This window comes from Oncorhynchus tshawytscha, linkage group LG08 (genome assembly GCF_018296145.1).
Source record: "Oncorhynchus tshawytscha isolate Ot180627B linkage group LG08, Otsh_v2.0, whole genome shotgun sequence".
Classification (NCBI taxonomy): domain Eukaryota; kingdom Metazoa; phylum Chordata; class Actinopteri; order Salmoniformes; family Salmonidae; genus Oncorhynchus; species Oncorhynchus tshawytscha.
In genome coordinates, this window is record NC_056436.1 from 54,946,291 (window position 1) to 54,967,704 (window position 21,414).

A 21,414-nucleotide genomic window follows, 5' to 3' on the forward strand; every position below is an offset into this window, starting at 1 on the left:
TATTGTGTTTAGATTGCTGAGGATTTTTATTTATTTCATCCATTTTAGAATAAGGCTGTTATGTAACAAAATTAGGAAAAAGTCTAGGGGTCTGAATACTTTCCGAAGGCACTGTACTTAGTCTGAGCCAAATTGCTACACAGGACATCTAAGACGGTGAGATGTGTGGCTGAGGCTACGGACCTGTCCGTGTCTGACTGACTGTCAGACTTCCCTGTCTGCTACCATGATTCTCCCTCCACTGAGATCATTGATGCTCCCACCCTCCCTCAAACGCTTCAAACAACCCCTTCATCCATTCCATTTTAAGGCTTCACAATGGAAATAAGTCAGACTTTTTTGTGTTATCCCTGTCATGTTTTTAAATGTATGTACTGTGGGTAAATGTTGTTTTTTACTGGCAAATAAAATCAATTAATCAATCATTACACAGTATGGTAAATCAACACACAAAAAACATTGTTTGTTTTGCTTATGTTGATATTTTGTTTAACAAAATAATATACCACATTGCAATAAAACATAAGCATTTACATTTTTGTATTGGCTTGTATAGAAAAAGAACTTTATACATAATTGAGAAATTCTGGTCGCTGAGAAATATTACATACTTAACCCACAAAAAAATAAAAAATAAATAAGATGAAATATATATATATTTTTAAATAAGAATAATTTCTAAAACTTTTTGACTAAAATAAACATCTCGAGGTTCCTTTCATAAACTTTTCAAACATGGAGCCATCAATGGTCAACAGAACATAAGCACACGAAATAAATGTATTGTTCACTGATTATATCACAAAACACACAAAAGTCATGATTGTACATTTATGCTGTATTTACAAAGGCCAGTTGTTTCCAAAAGCACTGCAGAAAGTGGTGTAGAAAAAACAGGAAAGAGAGGGACACAAAGCAATCCAGGGCTTGTCTGTCTTGTACCAACGAACCAAGAGTTAGCAGATACTAGTCGTATTTGCTAAGTCTTTTAGTCCCGTAATTCGGATATATTACAATGCAGGAGGGAGGGGCCTCTAGGTTGAGCGCACCATATCCTTTATATAAGGTTCTCTGTTTAAGTATGTGGCCCAATAGACTAAGTTGAAGCTGCTAAACAGGACCGGGAACATAATCCTCGAAATCCTATCGATTTTGCTCACACTGTTGAAAGTCTTCTTTGGGTCTGCCTTACCACACACCTTGCCAACTGCCATGTTGGGGTCAGGAGCGCTGCCCTTGGCGATGGTGGACAACCCAGAGTCTTTGGTGATGTTGGGTGCATAGTTGGCCACCGCCACGGCGTACGCGTTGTTCTTCTTCATGGCGGAGGCCTTCTCTTTTTTCTGTGGGAAAGAGCAAAAGTTAGTAGCTAGCGGTCATCAGACGGACCTGACACTTCTGGCTAGCATGTGTTCCAGACAGTCCTAGATGATGAATGCACCCAGGGGAGGTTCCTAATAATAATTAATGGGATCTGGGATAGGGTAATGCATCAATCTAAATGCAGAGAAGTGGCAGAATGAATGCCAGCCGGGTCTTGGATGTGCTGTCGAGCACCATACTGTCAACATTTTAGCAGGGAATTACTATGTGATAGCCTGGTTGCCATCTCTGTTGAGCTATTACATTCCACTCCTTGCCACTCCTGTCATTTGACAATAAGACTGGCCTTTCTGCAATCGTCAAATATGAACATTCTATCATTAATGAGCTCGAGGAGATCAGAGGATATGACCCTGATTCGATAACCCTCCCAGCTGTCATCCAATCACAACGTTTATGGAAATTAGACTGATAGGCAAACGTTCTAACTTAATTCATACATTTGATTGGAAACCTTCTTACATTGGGCATTCTGATGTTATACATTGGATTGTAAACATGAACATTGGGCGCGGAGAGAACAGACAATTCGCGTTTGTTGCATTATTACCACCCGCCAATGTGATCACATCATACCAGAGAAGCTCGCGCCATTCAAACTTCTCTGCCAGTTCAATATATATATATTTATTTATTTATTTGAATTGCTCAAAATAAGTGGCCAAAACTATATTGCTACTTCTAGGACACTCATTGGGCTAGGCTACTGGTTCAGGAGCTATAAGAGGAATAGAGAGAAGATGGAGAGAGAGGCCAGTGGAGATGCATGAACTGGCAAAGAAGAGAAGAGTGAAGACCGAGATGTGTAAATTAGAAGTGAATTCATAGGCTGGGCTATTAATCCACCCTACGTATGTAAGCTCATATATTGGCTCTAGCCTAAACCTACTACATTGAATGTAGGTGACCACTACCTGTTCTATGCCAGTCAGAGACAAAACAATATTTTTGTCTGACGCACGTTTTGTGCCAATGAATTGAAGTTGAACATCGTCTAACGTGGATCGCTAAAATAATGATTATGATCACATTTACTCAATTGAAATATGTGGCCTATAGGGACACCTATGCAGTACATTTGGCAGCTAAGCACGAGTGATCAGTATAGCCTTTTATTGTCAAGACACGATGTAGAAATATCTTCACACCAAGAATAAAAACCACCTAGCTTCCGTCATAGACTCAATTGAATGAAAAGAAATGAAGAATTACAGGGGGCAGTTTGAATAAACTAATCCTGTGCAAATCTTCCTCTGGAATAAGGCACATGCTACTGTAATAATTACATAACCAACGTCTCTAGTAGGCCCAATACCATAGCTGTCTCTCTCTCCCACCTTTAAACTTTACTTGTCAAATTCTAGGTTACATCATATTAGCATTATACTATAATGTAGCCTAGGTCTACTTTCTGAGAGACTACAGACAAGATTTGAAGGTGAGCCTAGGTTTTAAATATATTTTAAGAAAAGGAGGAATGTGATTTGTGCATTGATTGATGGGTCCTTTTAGTGGTGTGTGTGTGTGTGTGTGTGTGTGTGAGTGAGTGAGTTCTCTAATTCTCTCTATGTCCATTTGGAAAGTTTCCTAAAGTAGCCTGTCTGGACAACATATTAAATAATCGTAAAAAGTGATGACCAGCATCTGTGCAACTAATAGGGCTGGGAAGTATGCTGTATTTTACTATATACCGGTATTGATGCACGGACCATGTTGGGTTTTTACTTTACCTTCTATAACTGTATTTGAATGTTTGGTTTGTTAAATGTGATACGCCTTGTGTTACGTCCATTTTTATAGTTTACTCCATAACTTGAGCCATCTCTCTCCACTCTCTCTCTCCTCTCTCTCCATGCCACTTTCCACACAGATCTAGCTCTGCCCCTGTCACTCAAAGAGCGCATTTGGTGTTGCATTCAGTCTGCATGGTCAATGCAGCACATGCAACAATTTAATTTTTAATTATTTTATTTAACCAGGTAGGCCAGTTGAGAACAAGTTCTCATTTACAAGTGCGACCTGGCCAAGATAGAGAAAAGCAGTGCGACACAAACAACACAGAGTTACACATGGGATAAACAAACGTACAGTCAATAACACAATAGAAAAGTCTATATACAGTGTGTGCAAATGTAGTAAGATTAGGGAGGTAAGGCAATAAATAGGCCATAGTGGTGAAATAATTACAATTTCAGCAATTAAACACTGGAGTGATAGAAGATGAATGTGCAAGTAGAGATACTGGGGTTCAAAGAGCAAAAAAAGAAATAACACTATGGGGATGAGGTAGTTGGGTGGACTATTTACCGATGGGCTATGTACAGGTGCAATGATCGGTAAGCTGCTATGACAGCAGATGTTTAAAGTTAGTGAGGGAGATATAAGTCTCCAGCTTCAGTGATTTTTGCAATTCGTTCCAGTCATTGGCAGCAGATAACTGTAAGGAAAGGCGGCCAAAAAAAGAGTTGGCTTTGGGGGTGACCAGTGAAATATACCTGCATGGAGCGCGTGCTATGAGTGGGTGCTGCTATGGTGACCAGTGAGCTGAGATAAGGTGGGGCTTTACCTAGCAAAGACTTATAGATGACCTGGAGCCAGTGGGTTTGGCAACGAATATGAAGCGAGGGCCAGCCAACGAGAGCATACAGGTCACAGAGGGTGGGTAGCATGTGGGGCTTTGGTGACAAAACGGATGGCACTGTGATAGACTACATCCAATTTGCTGAGTAGAGTGTTGGAGTCTATTTTGTAAATGACATCGCCAAAGTAAGGATCTGTAGGGATAGTCAGTTTTACGAGGGTATGTTTGGCAGAATGAGTGAAGGATGCTTTGTTGTGAAATAGGAAGCTGATTCAAAATTTAATTTTGGATTGGAGATGCTTAATGTGAGTCTGGAAGGAGAGTTTACAGTCTAACCAGACACCTAGGTATTTGTAGTTGTCCACATATTCACAAGTCAGAATTGTCCAGAGTAGTGATGATAGACATGTGGGCAGGTGCGGGCAGCGATCGGTTGTAGAGCATGACCTTAGTTTTGCTTGCATTCAAGAGCAGTTGGAGGCCACAGAAGGAGTGTTGTATGACAAGCTCGTCTGGAGGTTTGTTAACTTGGTGACAGGGGGCAGTATTTTCACGTCCGGATGAAATGCTTGCCCAAATTCAACTGCCTGCTACTCATCCCCAGAAGATAAGATATGCATATTGTTAGACGATTTGGATAGAAAACACACTGAAGTTTCTAAAACTGTTTGAATCATGTCTGTGAGTATAACAGAACTTATTTAGCAGGCGAAACCCCGAGGACAAACCATTCAAATGTTGTTGTTTTTTAGGTCACTCGCTTTTCAATGGATTTTCATTGGGAATCCAGATTTCTAAGGGACCTTCTTGCAGTTCCTATCGCTTCCACTGGATGTCAACAGTCGCTCAAGGCTAGCTGGTGCTTGCTTCGGGACAGAGGCGTTAGCTAACAGTAGCCACTCGTTTGCAGCTAGCTAGCTGTGATGATTCGGAGTAATGCAGCTACTATCTTGTCTCATCGCTACAACTTGAAAGTCATGCGTCCTCCGATACACAACCCAACCAAGCCGCACCCGCATCCAACCCGGAAGCCAGCCGCACCAATGTGTCGGAGGAAACACTGTGCACCTGGCAACCTTGGTTAGCGCGCACTGCGCCCGGCCCGCCACTGGAGTCGCTGGTGCGCGATGAGACAAGGACATCCCTACCGGCCAAGCCCTCCCTAACTCGGACGACGCTAGGGCAATTGTGCGTCGCCCCACGGACCTCCCGGTCGGTTACGACAGAGCCTGGGCGCAATCCCAGAGTCTCTGATGGCACAGCTGGCGCTGCAGTACAGCGCCCTTAACCACTGCGCCACCCGGGAGTCCCCCGGAAATCAACAATGTTGATGACTACGATGATGTTTCCACTTTGCTTCTTAATATAAATCCACAAGCATTCTATAATTACACTATTAGTTTATGTTTCTTACATTTGCAAACAGCTATTTGGTATTGTCGTGTTAGCCGCTAATGATAATCGCTAGTAGGCTGGCTAGCTGGTTAGTAAATCTACTGAGTCAGAGAAAATGTAGCTAGCTGTACAGCCTGATACCAGTGTTGGTGTAGGCCAAAATCAGCTTGTTGTTTGTGCAACAGTATCTTCTAAATCAAAGAGGAATAGGCATAGCATGAATATGAAGAAGCTAAGAGAAACCATTTAGGTTGCATTCCAAACACTTAAAAGACACCCTATCCCCTCAGCCCTCAAATTAACTGGACACTTCTGATGACGTATCATGACGTCTGACGAGTATACACTTGCAGGGCAAAGGGCAAGGGAGGAAGGAATGATTTTTAAATGGACCGGCCTTGCCCGGAAATTTGTCACTCGTTCATCCTGCGATTATTGTGTTTTCAGCCACGGGTAGCTTGTGGCTGCTTTATATGTGCTACTGTCAATTATGATTGCATGTCTACTTATATTAACTATATAATTATTAATATACACCTACGGTATGATAGCTAGCAAATTAATTATCTAACTAATGTTAGCCTGCCTAGCTGGAACTTCTGAAGAAGGAAAATGTTTTATTTCTACAATTTCCAAAAACTAACCAAACAAAAACGAGATGTGTTTGTGCCGTCATTTTACGAGACGTGTTTATGCCGTCATGTGCATTAGTAGCACAATTTCTAACCTTTTTACATTTAGTTTTTACTTACACTTGTATGTTGACTTATCCATATTGACGTTGAGGTTTTAAGTTTCGGCTGACTTTTCTTAGCGGATGTACAATCATTGCGAATTGAATTATGGGGTGTTTCAAGCCCCGAAGTGAACAAAATTGTACACTCGCAAACCCAATTAAAAACGAGGGCTGAGGGGCTTACGTTGCGGACTTCCCTTTTTTGGCTAATCGTTTGGACTGACGTCCAAGATGGTGATGGGGATTCCCCCAAGGGCATAAGGCAAGGGTAAGTGGATGAGGGTATGAGTTTGAAATGAAGCTTTAATGTCAGCAAAGATTATAGGGTCCCCTAGGAAACACTGACCAACCCTGTCCTACCCTGTCACAATAACTCCTCCCTGGCATTTTTATTCTTTGTCAAGTCAAATACTGTATTCAAAGTGCCCACTATTATCTTCTAACTATAGAATTCAAATAATCATTATTTTTCCATGATTCCAACAGTTTCAAGTGTTTTGATCTAAATTGCAAGTCAAATCGCAATTGCAACATTTGGTTAAAAATATGGCCTAGGAATTATCTCAAATGAGTGCATAAAATACATAATCATAATTCATGAAAATTCAGATTTTCGGAGGGGGTGAAAGTTGAATGAACAGTATAAAACAATCAGAATGGAGAGAGACGCATTGAAATCATTTAGAATGTATGACCATCCTAGGGTCACGCACTACTCATAAAGCAAATTTAGGACTTTTATTATTCAAAACCATAAAATACAGTCATACCGTCAAAAAATTTAAAAATACTGTGATATGATATTTTGGCCAGCACTAGTGTGGAATGATGACAGGTGCCAGTTTTTCATTTCTAATGGGATGCAACTGAACCAAACGTAGCTTGATTGAATCTTGTAGGATAATATTTTCCGTATCATTATTTCCTCTCTAGCTACTTTTAACAACATGATATTGCATAGACACTGCCTCCTCACAAGGAAATGGCTGCCGCAGGCCGTAACTCAAACAGGAAGTACCAGTGTACCAGTGATGTGCTCAATATGGAAGTGGTCCGATGAAGCAGATGCTAAGCTACAGGACTGTTTCGCTAGCACAGCCTTGAATTTGTTCCGGGATTCATCCGATAACATTGACGAGTTTACCACATCAGTCACCGGCTTCATTAATATCTGCATCGACAACATCGTCCCCACAATGACCCTGCGTGCATATCTCAACCAGAAGCCATGGATTACAGGCAACATCCTCACTGAGCTATAGTCTAGAGCTGTCGCTTTCAAGGATCGGGACTCTGATCTGGATGCTTATAAGAAATGCCCCTAAGGCTGCCGACGAGCCATCAAACAGTCAAAACATCAATACAGGACTAAAATCAAATCCTACAATGCCGGCTCTGACACCTGTCTGATGTGGCAGGGCTGGCAAACTATCACGGATTACAAAGCTAAATCAGATATACCAGATGAGCTAAATTCCTTCTATGCTCACTTCGAGGCAAGCAACACTGAACCATGCATGAGAGCACTAGCTGTTCCGGACAACTGTATGATCTCGTTCTTCGTAGCCGATGTAAGACCATTAAACAGGTTAACATTCACAAGGCTGTGGGGCCAGATGGATTACCAGAAAGCGTACTCTGAGTATACTTTCAACCTCTCCCTCACCCAGTCTGTAATACCTACTGTACATGTTTGAAGCAAACCACAATAGTCCCTGTGCCCAAGAATGCCAAGGTAACCTGTCTAAAGGACAGTCGCCCCGTAGCACTCGTATATATGTAGCCATGAAATTCGTTGAAAGACTGGTCATGGCTCACATCAATACCATCATCCCAGACACGCTGGACCCACTCCAATTCGCATACCACCCCAGCAGATCCACAGATGATGCAATATTTATTGCACTCCACAATGCCCTCTCCCACCTGGAAAAGAGGAGCACCTACGTGAGAATGCTGTTCATTGACTATAGCTTAGCATTCAACACCATAGTGCCCTCCAAGCTCATCACTAAGCTCAGGACACGGACTGAACACCTCTGCAACTGGATCCTAGACTTCCTGACGGGCCGCCCTCAGGTGGTGAGGATAGGGAACAACACATCCACCATTCTGACCCACAACACGGGGGCCCTCAGGAGTGCGTGCTTAGTCCCCTACTGTACTCCCTGTTCACCCACGACTGGGTGTTTGCGATTGACTCCAGCACCATCATTAGGTTTGCTGATGATACGATGGTGGTTGGCCTGATCACAGACGACAATGAGACAGCCTATAGGGAGGTGGTCAGTGACCTGGCGGTGTGGTGCCAGGACAACAATCTCCCCCTCAACATCAGCAAGACAAAGGAGCTGATTGTGGATGACAGGAAACAGAGGGCCGAGCACGCCCTCATCCCCATCGACAGGGCTCTAGTGGAGCGGGTGGAGAGCTTCAAGTTCCTCTGTGTCCACATCACTAAGGAATTATCATGGTCCACACAAACCAACAGCACCCCACAAATAACACAAAACAAAACACACACAATAAAACACATTCCCTAATGTGATCAACATATGTTTTCCAAATTTTGTCAAACTATTCTGTTTTTTGTTTACATTTATAACATACAAAATCCAACAGTATGCAGCTAGTTAGTTCAGTCCTCCAGTTTGTTATTGAGGGTGAATATGATGGCTATACATTATTTTTTACAGCAAAACATTACCGGATATTGATCACCAATATTTACATTTCCCAACAGACATAATCGTGGAAATGGATGGATATAAATTCCTAGACACAATGAAATGATAGCACATACATCATCCCAAAATCGTGGCAGTTTATCACAGGACCACAGCATACAGCATGTAAAGGGTTCCTTTGTGCCTTATTTCATCTCTAACAGAGATGTGACATTTCTGGGTGCATTATATGCATTCTGGCAGAAGTGTAGTAAATCCTATGAATAATCTTAAATTACACGAGTTTATGTCTTAGGTTGTAGAGGCAGGTATGAACATTTTAACATATGTGACCAATGGTTCTCCTCAATTTCATCCTTTCGATCTGTTTCCCATTTTTTCCCCCTTATAGGTTCTGAACCATCAGGTAGAGTTTCAATCAACCCTTGATATAACTTGGCAATCAACTTCTCTGGCATAGCAGCTTCTTTCAGTGTTTGTCTTAGGTTCAATCCAGATTATGTTGAAGCGCTTGAACAAGATTTCTGAGTTGTAAGAATTTAAAGAAACGGTCCGTGGATAATCCAAATTGTTAGAGATCCGTCATAATACACATGCTCAAAATGAACGATGCCACTTTGGAACCACCACTTAAAGGTGTTGTCACATCTGGAGGTAAAGTGTGGTTATTCCAGATAGGGGTGCCTGGCGATATTGGTGCTTTCCACCTCATGAAGTTGTGTACATCTTCCCCAAAAAGTGAGTATACAAAAATATAAAGGCAACATGCATCAATTTAAAAGATTTTACTGAGTTACTGTCACGGATTCCCCCGGTACTGCTGCTCATTCCGTGCACCAGCTCCGGAGGGCCAAGTTACCGGCCTCTAGGCGTCACTGAACTGTTTCATGACGCACACCTGGTTCCCATTCCCCCTGATTAGTAATTGTAAATACTGTATGTGCCCTCTGTTCACCATTGTTTGGTCGGTTATTGATCCCATGTCCTTTGGTCTGTGAGTACCTGTGATTTGTTATTTCGGCTTTCGCGCTGCGTGTATTGTGCACTTGTTATTACGGGTCTCGTCAGTGTATGGTTGTGCATTTGTTATTATAGGTCTCACCCCATGTAGTGTATTGCGGGTCTCGTCCCGTGTATTTAATAGAGGTTTGACCTTGCTCTTTTGTTTGGGTTACAACCCTGTGTTTTTGTATACGTGTCTGTTTTGGGCTTTGTCCCTGTGCATTTTCATGGCATGTTGTATATTTTGGGTGGAGTATTAAACCCCCCTATTACGAATTCCTGCGCCTGTCTCCAATCATTTATACAACGTGACAGTTACAGTTAATTTAAGGGAATCAGGCAGTTGAAATGAATTCATTAGGCCATAATCTATGGAATTCACATGACTGGGAATACATATATGCATCTGTTGGTCACAGATACCTTAAAAAAAGGGTAGGGGAGTTGAGACTCTCTTCGCCCCCGGCCATGCGGTATAGAGAGGGTTCACAGTAGAACAAAGGAACTTCTTCTATCTCACAGAACTTGAGAACTGAACAATATCCATGTTTTGGAGAATGTGGAAATGGTCGGTGGAGAATCCAGCTACGACTGGTTAATTTTGTTTTATGATTGTGACCTCAGGAAAGACAATACAGCCACATTACCATAACTCTGTTTATACAGGGGCCTCCATTCTGAGGCATGTATCTAATTATTGTATAAAATGAATGAGTAAAGATGGAACTATTTGTGAAATTATGTAATGTGATTTTAAACTGTTTAATGAAAGAGAATCCAATTCCCTTTAAAGTTGAACTAAATCATTGGCCCGCCCCATGACCACAGACATTGATCTGGCGTCGAGGGACAGCCCCTTTCTACTGTTACGAATATAACCCCCACCTGGAGGAATTCCCTTTAGACCAAGCGTACCTCGATTACCGAGAGGGCTAAGGTTTGAATAGAGACCAAGCGCACCTCGATTACCGAGAGGGCTAAGGTTTGAATAGAGACCAAGCGCACCTCGATTACCGAGAGGGCTAAGGTTTGAATAGAGACCAAGCGCACCTCGATTACCGAAAGGCTTAAGGTTTGAGTAGAGACCATGCGTACCTTCAGTATAAGCTAAGTTTGTAATGGTTGTTAAACTCTGAGACTATTGATACCGACAGAATAAGAGCAAATCTTCGATACTAATTACTAGTCTGCAGCTAGAATTTATGTCGACTGAATGCGAAGACCAACAACAGCCGAAACATCTACTCTATAAGAACATTTCTGAATGTTACTCTGAAGTATCCATTTCAACCAAAGACTCCAGGGACACGGAGAGAATCTCGGATGAACTTTCCAACAGAAAAGGACGATTCCAACAGAGATCACGATGACACACTGAGCATAAATATATATATATTGATTGCAATTATTCCCAAATGAGTGAGCGTTCATGTGCAAAGGATGAGCATTTCAATTATTATAATTATCAACTGTGTAGTGTGTTTTGTCTTTTGCGTCCTTCTCAGTCCTTTTGTCTACCAAGCCGCCATACCGGTTTAGCCCACTAGGGCACATCCCCTATAATTTCCTTGTAACCATACCTACTGTTTGTTTGTTTGTTTATGCATTTCTGTGATATTTAGTTAGTTAGGAAATAAATGATTAAGACAATTGATGTATGGATGATTCATAGCAAAGACTGGGTTCGTGCAGATAACCAACAATTTACGACGTTTGGAATAAGACTAACGTGAGGTAAAGAAGAATTAATTAATTAGATGACTAATTGATCAAATGTTAAAATATCTGAAAAGTTATATTAGGAAAATTATAACTTTGTAATCTGAAGATTTTCCTTGGTGCCCCAACTTCCTAGTTAATTGCATTTACATGATTAGTTTAATCACGTAATAATAATTAGTCTTCACTTTAATAATGCCAAATACATGACACAGGTCATGGAAGAACTGGGACATTTTCAGCTTCCAGGACTTGTGTACAGATCCTTGCGACATGGGGCTGTGCATTATCACGCTGAAACATGAGGTGATGGCGGCGGATGAATGGCATGACAATGGGCCTTAGGATCTCGTCATGGTATCTCTGTGCATTCAAATCGTTATCGCTAAAATGCAATTGTGTTCATTGTCCGTAGCTTATGACTGCCCATAGCTTAACTCACCAGTCATCTGTGAAGAGCACACTTCTCCAGCATGCCAGTGTCCATCACAGGTGAGCATTTGCCCACTGAAGTTGGTTACGATACTGAACTGCTGTCAGGTCAAGACCCTGGTGAGGACGACGAGCACGCAGATAAGCTTCCCTGAGACAGTTTCTGACAGTTTGTTCAGACATTTTTCGGTTGAAACCCACAGTTTCATCAGCTGTCAGGGTGGGTAGTCTCAGACGATCCCGCAGGTGAAGAAGCCGGATGTGGAGTTCCAGGGCTGGTGTGGTTAAACGGGGTCTGCCGTTGCGAGGCCGGTTGGACTGGGACATTTTCTCTGGCAAAAGCTCTGGTGGACATTCCTGCAGTCAGCATGCCAATTGCACACTCCCTCAACTTGAGACATCTGTGGCATTGTGTTGTGTGATGAAACTGCACATTTTAGTGGCCTTTTATTGTCCCCCAGCACACAGTGCACCTTTGCAATGATCATGCTGTTTAATCAGCTTCTTGATATGCCACACCTGTCAGGTGGATGGATTATCTTGGCAAAGGAGAAATACTCACTAACAGGGATGTGCATATGTTTTAGAGCTGTCCCCAATAACAACAAAAATCTTGGTTGAAATGTTTAAACTTGTTTTTCCATATATAGACAGACATACCCTATGTGTTTGAATAAAACCAACTACATATGCACTGAGCTTGTTTGATGCTTGAAGCACACTGTTTGATTAAATAATTAAGACCCAAAAGACTCAAGAAAGAGCCCGATGTCGCAGCTGCCCTTGACCAGTAGACCCATGAGGCGGCGCACAATTGACCCAGCGTTGTCTGGGTTAGGGGAGGGTTTGGCCGGCCGGGATGTTCTTGTTCCATCGCCCTCTAGCAACTCCTGTGGTGGGACAGGCACATGCACACTTACACTGTCGCCAGGTGTACAGTGTTTCCTCCGACACGTTGCGGTTGGCTTCAGGTTAAGCGAGCATTGTGCAAAGAAGCAATGTGGCTTGGCGTGGTCGTGTTTTCTGAGGACGTATGGCTCTTGACCTTCGCTTCTCCTGAGTCCGTACGGGAGTACGCAGCAAGTGTTTTATTGCGCTGTCTGCGCTGAAGCTGCAACATAATTTCATCCATTTAGTTTCTTACTTGTTTCTGACTGAAAAGTTCTGTTACCAAAAAAAACATTCGGAAAAACATTCCCTATTCCCTCAACCCTTGCTCTCTCTACGTGAAACATGTAAGCATCGTATGCATGTGACCAATAGGGCCTGACCTATAGCATATCATAATCACATCAATAAATTGGTTATGACAAACTAGCCTATATTTTGAAATATAGGACACGGTAAGGTGCACTTGGGCCTACAGCTCAATGGTGGTTATACAAGGAAACCATACAAAGCCTACTAATGATAGCGACATTACTTATTGTTATAATGATGATCATAAGAATAATTGTAATAATAACAAAATAAGGAGATCAAGAAAAAGGAGGGTATAAGAGTGAGAGTTGCGTGCATATGTATAAGAAACAGGTGCTGTTAGATTACAATATATTTTTTTCTGCCTGTTTGTAACAGTGTAAACAACACTAAATGCATTATAAATTATTCCAGTCTGTTCTAATGGAAAACAATTCTAAAGCCTTTATTACAGCATAACAAAGATTAAAAACAGCCAAATCTGTGAAATAGCTTTATCTGACATTTTTCAGTTGCTTGAGGGTTGGTGCTCACGGAATCAGCAGGCTATTAAACAAACACTCAAACAGGCAACATAAGCAAGATCTGTCTTATTTCTGTAGATATATATATATGGATGATTTATAAATCCAGGCACATTTAACAGTTAGGCTATTGTTTACAGACCTAATTAAATTGGGGTTTGCTCTCTCCTCAATTTTCTTAGACAGGCTAAGCCCTATTCGCATGGGACTAGAATTACTAAAGAACGTTGGTTATGTATTTATTACCCCAGACGTCCGTTATTCCAGAGGACGATTCGGACGGGATTAGTTTTTTTACAAACAGCAATTCTTCATTTTTTCCCCCAAGGAATTGACAGTTATGACGGAAGCCTGGAAGTTATTTTCTCACCGTGAAAATATTTGAACAAGTCCAGGCAATAGCAGGGCTACACTGATAACTTGAACTTGGTTCCCAAGTTTCTAAACCATACCGATCCATCTTTGGTGTAGTGTTGCCATAACATTTGAATTGAGAAAGTGTGATCATAATCATTAGGATATTTTAGCAATCCGTAGTATACGTCCCAAATGCCTCCCAACCTTCAGATGTGAGCTAAACAGTGCACTTGCATTTGAGATGCGTTTTAAGGCTATTGGGCGCAAGTGTATGCTGTTTGCAATGTATTAACAGCAAGGGGTTACATTAAATAGGCGCAAAAATTATTGATGCATTTGGCAATATTCAATTCACACCCACAAAATATATGAACAAAAACATTCACTTCGTTCAATTTATCGAATCAGTTATTGTTTTCTTGCTCAAATCATGAGCATCAAACTCCAATATTTCTCTCAAAACATAGGGATGTCGATTCGCACGGTACTGGTATTATCAGAGGACCTTGGAGTTCACCCCAAAAAACTGTAGGTTATTCTGGCTGGAATTGTTACGCTCCTGCCATGTACAAATTACCGACATGGCAGATTCGGACGTGACTACAATGACAGATGTGGTGTTTTGCGCTTGTGCACATAATTGCATTACCTGACCACTCCCAGTAAATCAAATCCCGCCCGAATAGGGGTTAAAGCAAGGGCTGTTCCCTCGTCTCTACTGCAGTTGCCTCTGCCACATTGTTGCCTCAATCCCAATATGCTGGTTAATTTAGCTATTATGCACATAGCAACATAGGGAAAGGCGCCAATTCTACGGTGGACTGAAGACTATGTTTCAGAACCGCGGACAGCGACCATATCCAACGCGGGATAAAGCTTATTTGTAATAAAATAATATTAGATTTATTAGTGTTGCACCATTAGTTTTTTACATAATACAACCATATACAATTTCTGTATCACATGTTTTAGAGTGATGACAGTGCCATCCCCGTGGCCTCCGCAATGGATTAGTCCACTGAGACAGGTGTGAATCAGACAGGTGTCTTGTGCACCATTAAAAAAAAAAATAAATTGCGACTACTCAACTAAAGAAATCTCGGTCGACCAACAGCCTATCGACCGGTGGACTAAATGGGGTCAGCCCTAATTTGTTTACATCCCTGTTAGTGAGCAATGCTCCTTTGCCAAGATAACCCATCCATCTGACAGGAGTGGCATATCAAGAACCACATATGTCTCAAGTTTAGAGGAAGCGTCCAATTGGCATGCTGACTTGCAGGAATGTACACCAGACCTGTTGCCAGAGAATTTAACATTCATTTTTCTACCATAAGTCACCTCCAACACTGAGTGGCACAGCGGTCTAAGGCACTGTATCTCAGTGCTAGAGGCATCACTACAGACCCTGGTTTGATTCCAGGCTGTATCTCAACCGGCCGTGATTGGGAGTCCCATAGCGCGGCGCACAATTGGCCAAGCATCGTCCGGGTTAGGGTTTGGCCGGGATAGGCTGTCATTGTCAATAAGAATTTGTTCTTAACGGACTTGCCTAGTTAAATAAAGCTTAAATTTAAAAAACGTTGAGCCAACCGGCCTCACAACTACAGACCACATGTACAGTTGAAGTTGGATGTTTACATACACCTTAGCCAAATACATTTAAACTCAGTTTTCACAATCCCTGACATTTAATCCCAGTACAAAATACCTGTTTTTGGTCAGTTAGGATCACCACTTTATTTTAAGAATGTGAAATGTCAGAATAATAGTAGAGAGAATGTTTTATTTCAGATTTTATTTCTTTCATCACATTCCCAGTGGGTCAGAAGTTTACATACACTCAATTAGTATTTGGTAGCATTGCCTTTAAATTGTTTAATTTGGGTCAAATGTATCGGGTAGCCTAGCACTAGCTTCCCACAATAAATTGGATGAATTTTGGCCCATTCCTCCTGACAGAGCTGGTGAAACTGAATCAGGTTTGTAGGCCTCCTTATTCGCACATGCTTCTTCAGTTCTACTCACAAATTTTCTATGGGATTGAGGTCAGGGCTTTGTGATGGCCACTCCAATACCTTGACTTTATTGTCCTTAAGCCATTTTGCCACAACTTTGGAAGTATGCCTGGGGTCATTGACCATTTGGAAGACCCATTTGCAACCATGCTTTAACTTCCTTTTTTATTTTTATTTAACTAGGCAGGTCAGTAAAGAACAAATTCTTATTTTCAATGACGGCCTAGGAACAGTGGGTTAACTCTCTGTTCAGGGGCAGAACGACAGATTTGTACCTTGTCAGCTCGGGGGTATGAACTTGCAACCTTCCGGTTACTAGTCCAACGCTCCAACCACTAGGCTACTGATGTCTTGAGATATTGGTTCAATATATCCACATAATTTTCCTTTCTCATGATGCCATCTATTTTGTGAAGTGCACCAGTCCCTCCTGCAGCAAAGCACCCCCACAACATGATGCTGCCACTCCCGAGCATCACGATTAGGATGGTGTTCTTCAGCTTGCAAGCCTCCCCCTTTTTTCTCCAAACATAACGATGGTCATTATGGTCAAACAGTTCTATTTTTGTTTCATCAGACCAGAGGACATATCTCCAAAAAGTATGATCTTTGTCCCCATGTGCAGTTGCAAACCGTAGTCTGTTTTTTTTATGGTGGATTTGGAGCAATGGCTTCTTCCTTGCTGAATGGCCTTTCAGGTTATGTCGATATAGGACTCGTTTTACTGTGTATATAAATACTTTTGTACCTGTTTCCTCCAGCATCTTCACAAGGTCCTTTGCTGTTGTTCTGCGATTGATTTGCACTTTTCGCACCAAAGTACGTTCATCTCTAGGAGACAGAACGTTATCTCCTTCCTGAGCGGTATGACGGCTGCGTGGTCCCATGGTGTTTATACTTGCGTACTATTGTTTGTACAGATGAATGTGGTACCTTCAGGTGTTTGGAAATTGCTCCCAAGGATGAACCAGACTTGTGGAAGTCTACCATTTATTTTGCTGAGGTCTTGGCTGATTTCTTTTGATTTTCCCATGATGTCTAGCAAAGAGGCACTGAGTTTGAAGGTAGGCCTTGAAATACATCCACAGTGATACAGTGAATTATAAGTGAAATAATGTAAACAATTGTTGGAAAATTTACTTGTGTCATGCACAAATAGATGTCTTAACTGAATTGCCAAAACTGTAGTTTGTTAACAAGAAATTTGTGGAGTGGTTGAAAAATGAGTTTTAATGACTCCAACCTAAGTGTGTGTAAACTTCCAACTTCAACTGTATGGTGTTGTTTGTTGATGTCAACGTTGTGAACAGTGCCCCATGGTGGCGTTAGGGTTATAGTATGGGCAGGCATAAGTTACGGACAACAAACACAATTGCATTTTATCGATGGCAATTTGAATGCACAAAAATACCGTGATGAGATCCTGAGGCCCATTTTGTTGTTGTTATCTGTGACCAACATATTGTCACGACTTCCACCGAAGTTGGCTCCTATCCTTGTTCGGGCGGCGTTTGGCGGTCGACGTCACCGGCTTTCTAGCCATCGCCACTCCATTTTTTCATTTTCCATTTGTTTTGTCTTGTTCCCTGCACACCTGGTTTTCATTCCCAATCACACTACATGTATTTATTCCTCTGTTACCCCTCATGTCTTTGTGTGAAATTGTTTGTGTGTTACGTGTTTTTGTACGCACTAGGCTAGCGTTCGGTTTTCCGTGTTATTACACAAAGCTTGTTTGTACTGCTATACATTTGATGTTTTGTGACTGTTTTGTGACTGTTTTGCGCGCTTTACACTTTGCCTTGTAGGCTGGAGGTTTTTGACGCAGCTGCGTCCGACTGTATCTCTCTCCTGCCGAAATAAAGTGTGCGCCTGTTCACAATTCTCTGCTCTCCTGCACCTGACTTCACCACAAGTACGCACAAGCCTGACCCATATCTGCATTCCCAATCGTGAAATCCATAGATTAGGGCCTAATGAATTCATTTCAATTGACTGATTTCCTCATATGAGCTGTAACTCAGTAAAATCAATGGAATTGTTTGGGCTGACCCCAATTAGTCGACTGGTCGATTGTTTGGTCATTAGGCTGTTGGTCGACAAAGATTTGTTTTAGTCGAGCAGTAGCAAATATATATTTTTATTTGCGCCCATCTCAGTAAACTAATTCATTGCTGAGGCGTAGACTAAAAGCCAATTTATGCCTGATTCTAAAATGTGGTCGCAGGCTCCATATGGAGGGTGTGCCTCCAGAGGCCAAATCAACCTCTGTACCTCATCGCCATGTGCCTCCCAAATGTTGTAACAATGCGGAGGGCACCGTATAGCTCTGCATTGACATGATTGGTTGACGGTAGGTGGAGGCGGTACATCCTGTAGAAACACAAACTCACTTCCTTGACAACAGCACTGCACTGCTCCGCGAAACTAAAGAAGTATGAATGCCCTGACTTCTGCTGAGGCCATATCACCGTAAATGCTGCATGGCCAATGCAGAAGTCGGATTGACCGTGCGCCCAGATGCACAATTGCCTTCTCTCTCCAGAATGCACTGTCTCCTGCCAATTTGTGCACATTCACTGTTTCCTAACTTAATTGTGTGAATTGCTTGTGTTTGATTGTTAGTGTATATCAATTTCCCATGACATATATCGCTAGTAGTACATTTACCATTAATTCTTAATGTACAATGTTTGTTAATTTGGTTACAGTTATTTATTTTAATACATTCAATACGATTATTCCAGTCTTCCTGTTCTCATTGTCTGAGTGCACACATTGTTTGCAGAATGCACAACCTATACTGCAGTTGTGAAAAACACGTTTAATTTTTTAAAATTCCATTTAAGAGTTCTGTCACTTTAGTCATTGTCTTTAGTTTGGAGCGCTCCTGTCAATGTTGAGTAAGGACACGCATGCATAGAAGTAGACCTTTAGGCTACCTGGCCTGCTTGCAAATGTAGGCATATAAATGTGTTCATTTGGGGATCTGATAGTATGTCTGATTGGCTTAACACACCACCACTAATGATCTGTGGAGCTTCTCAAAGTAATGTTTTCTTCACCTCAAACAGCAAGCAAACAACGTCTGTTTTTACATCCATTGAGAATTATAATAGTTCCTCAATGTATTTGAAAAATCGTTCCAGCTCTCTCCCTTTCGATAACCACAGCATGAAAGGGAAAAATGTCATGCTCTGATCCAGTGGACACGTCATAAAATAAGCTTCTTATCAGTGCTAGACTTGGATTGAAATAGGTTCCGGTACTCATTTTGGGTGCTAGTACTGTTTATATGTAGGTGCAGGAGCTCCACAATACTTTTGAACTAATATTCTATAAGAGGAACAGGAGCTCAAGCAGTAGAACATTAGAGGTGCCGGTACTCAGCTCCGGTGAGCTCCTGCCCAAGCTAAGCACTGCTTCTTATCCCTTGCCTCAAATTGCCTACAACTGTGTCTGTCCCGAGCTCACTGGTGAAGGAATCTCTGAGCGTCCAGAATACTTCATACAATGTTGCATATTTTGATTAACCACGTGACAATGATTTTGAGATATGAAGAGTTATTATTAATTAAATTAAACTGGTTCACGAAAATGTGCATACGAAAACCATAACTGGCACGCAGATCGGTAGAAATGGTCAGATAAGGGGCCTCCCTAGTGGCACAGTGGTGTTCTATCCCAGACTTGTCCCATCGCGCTCTAGCGACTCCTTGTGGTGGGCCGGTCGCCTGCAAGCTGACTTCGGTCGCCAGCTGGACAGTGTTTCCTCCGGATTAAGCAAGCAGAGTGTCGAGAAGCAGTGTGGCTTGGCAGGCTCTCGACCTCGCCTCTCCCGAATACGTAAGGGAAATTTCAGTGATTGGACAAGACTAACTACAATTAGGGAAAAAAGGGGTAAAAGTACAATACATTTTTTTAAATAAATGGTTAGATAAATTGCCATTCCAAATGAGAGGCTACGAACTCTTCAGGTAGCCTATTACCAGAAACTTCAGGGGATTAATTGCAGAATTTGCAAAAGCCAGCACGAGAGGGAGGAGAAGAGTTGGGGCAGGTTAAGGTTCTTTTTTAAATACATTTTTTATGATTATCTAGATCTCTGGCACCCTCATGAGGCATCAAACTGTAAGCTTAAAGCATCAGACAAGCTCAATGCATTTAGTTATTTTTATTCAAACACAGGGTTTGTCTATATATGGAAAAATACAAGTTTAAAAATGTCGAGTAATAGATTGCTCGAAAGAACAGACAACTTTTGGTCACCAAAATGTTTTGTTTTTTTGGGACAGAAACAATTGACAAACCAGCATTTGTATATTTTCAAAATTCATGTTTATCTTTTTCAATATTCCTACATGAATATAAAACAAAAGTTATTGAAATCAAAATACTACTCATATTACGCATAATATGCTTTGTAGCACCTATGGAGTCTTAAAGCAGGCTGGGTAAATATGCCAACTTTGAAAATAATTTTTCAATTATGCTTTTAGATACAAATGTCCAGTATATGTAAACAATCCTTCCTCTGAAGGACTCTTCTATTCATTACATTTCGTGAAAATCTCAAAATCTGGTTCTTTTTTTGGTTTAGGTTTTGTGAGGACTCACAGGGCACACACTGGTTGAATCAACGTTGTTTCCACGACATTTCATAGAAATTTTATTGAACCAACATGGAATAGAAGTTGAATTGACATCTGTGCCCAGTTGGGAATCACTCACGAAATGCTGCTTTCTTTTCTGCCGACCTAGCCACTGTAATTTCCCAATCAATTCAGCTGTAGGTTAGCGGTACATGGTTAGTGATTCTCTGGTCAAAAGTATTACATGATATGTATTTTCATTTACTTTTATTACTTTGAATGAGCACTGAAATATCCAGTATATTTAAATATATATGCTTTTTTAAAGATGAATACGGACATTCTGAAGGATGTATTCAAACTCAGTCCCAACCGTTCCTCTTCACTTTTTAGTTTTTTTGTGGTGTCTAACTAATGAACTGACGCAAAGTGTGTCACAGCAAATGTTTATTACCCCCACAAAGTCTGATTCACTTCAAACTGATCTTCCCACACAGATAGTCTTTTTCACTGTATGGCTCTCACAGTTTCCCTCTCCATATGTTATTTTCTGTTATCTCAACCCATTTAACCTGGCTATGCTTCATGGGGTCCCAATTTAATATCCCTCCCTGAACATAAAGTTTTTAAAAAAGCCTGTGACCTTCTGTGTTTGTATCACCATATTGTTTTCTCTGATCTGTATGGTTGTAGGCAACTAAATGTGTGTTTATACATTCATTACGTAAATCCGTTCATATGCACATGGTCTTCGAGCTCCAGTATTCCCTGTGGCTGCCGCACAGGGA

At 41.5% G+C, this 21,414-nt stretch overlaps 1 protein-coding gene across 1 annotated transcript in view; it reads right to left on the reverse strand.

Moving 5' to 3' along the window:
• Positions 1 to 481: 481 nt before the first annotated feature.
• The window catches only part of LOC112256312 (gamma-aminobutyric acid receptor subunit alpha-2), a 57,376-nt gene continuing 36,443 nt past the window's right edge, over positions 482 to 21,414 (reverse strand). Inside the window, exon 10 of the mRNA XM_024429472.2 lies at positions 482 to 1,343. Within this exon, the coding sequence (XP_024285240.1) occupies positions 1,035 to 1,343 (309 nt within the window). The 3' untranslated portion in view covers positions 482 to 1,034. The remainder of the gene's footprint in view (positions 1,344 to 21,414) is intronic.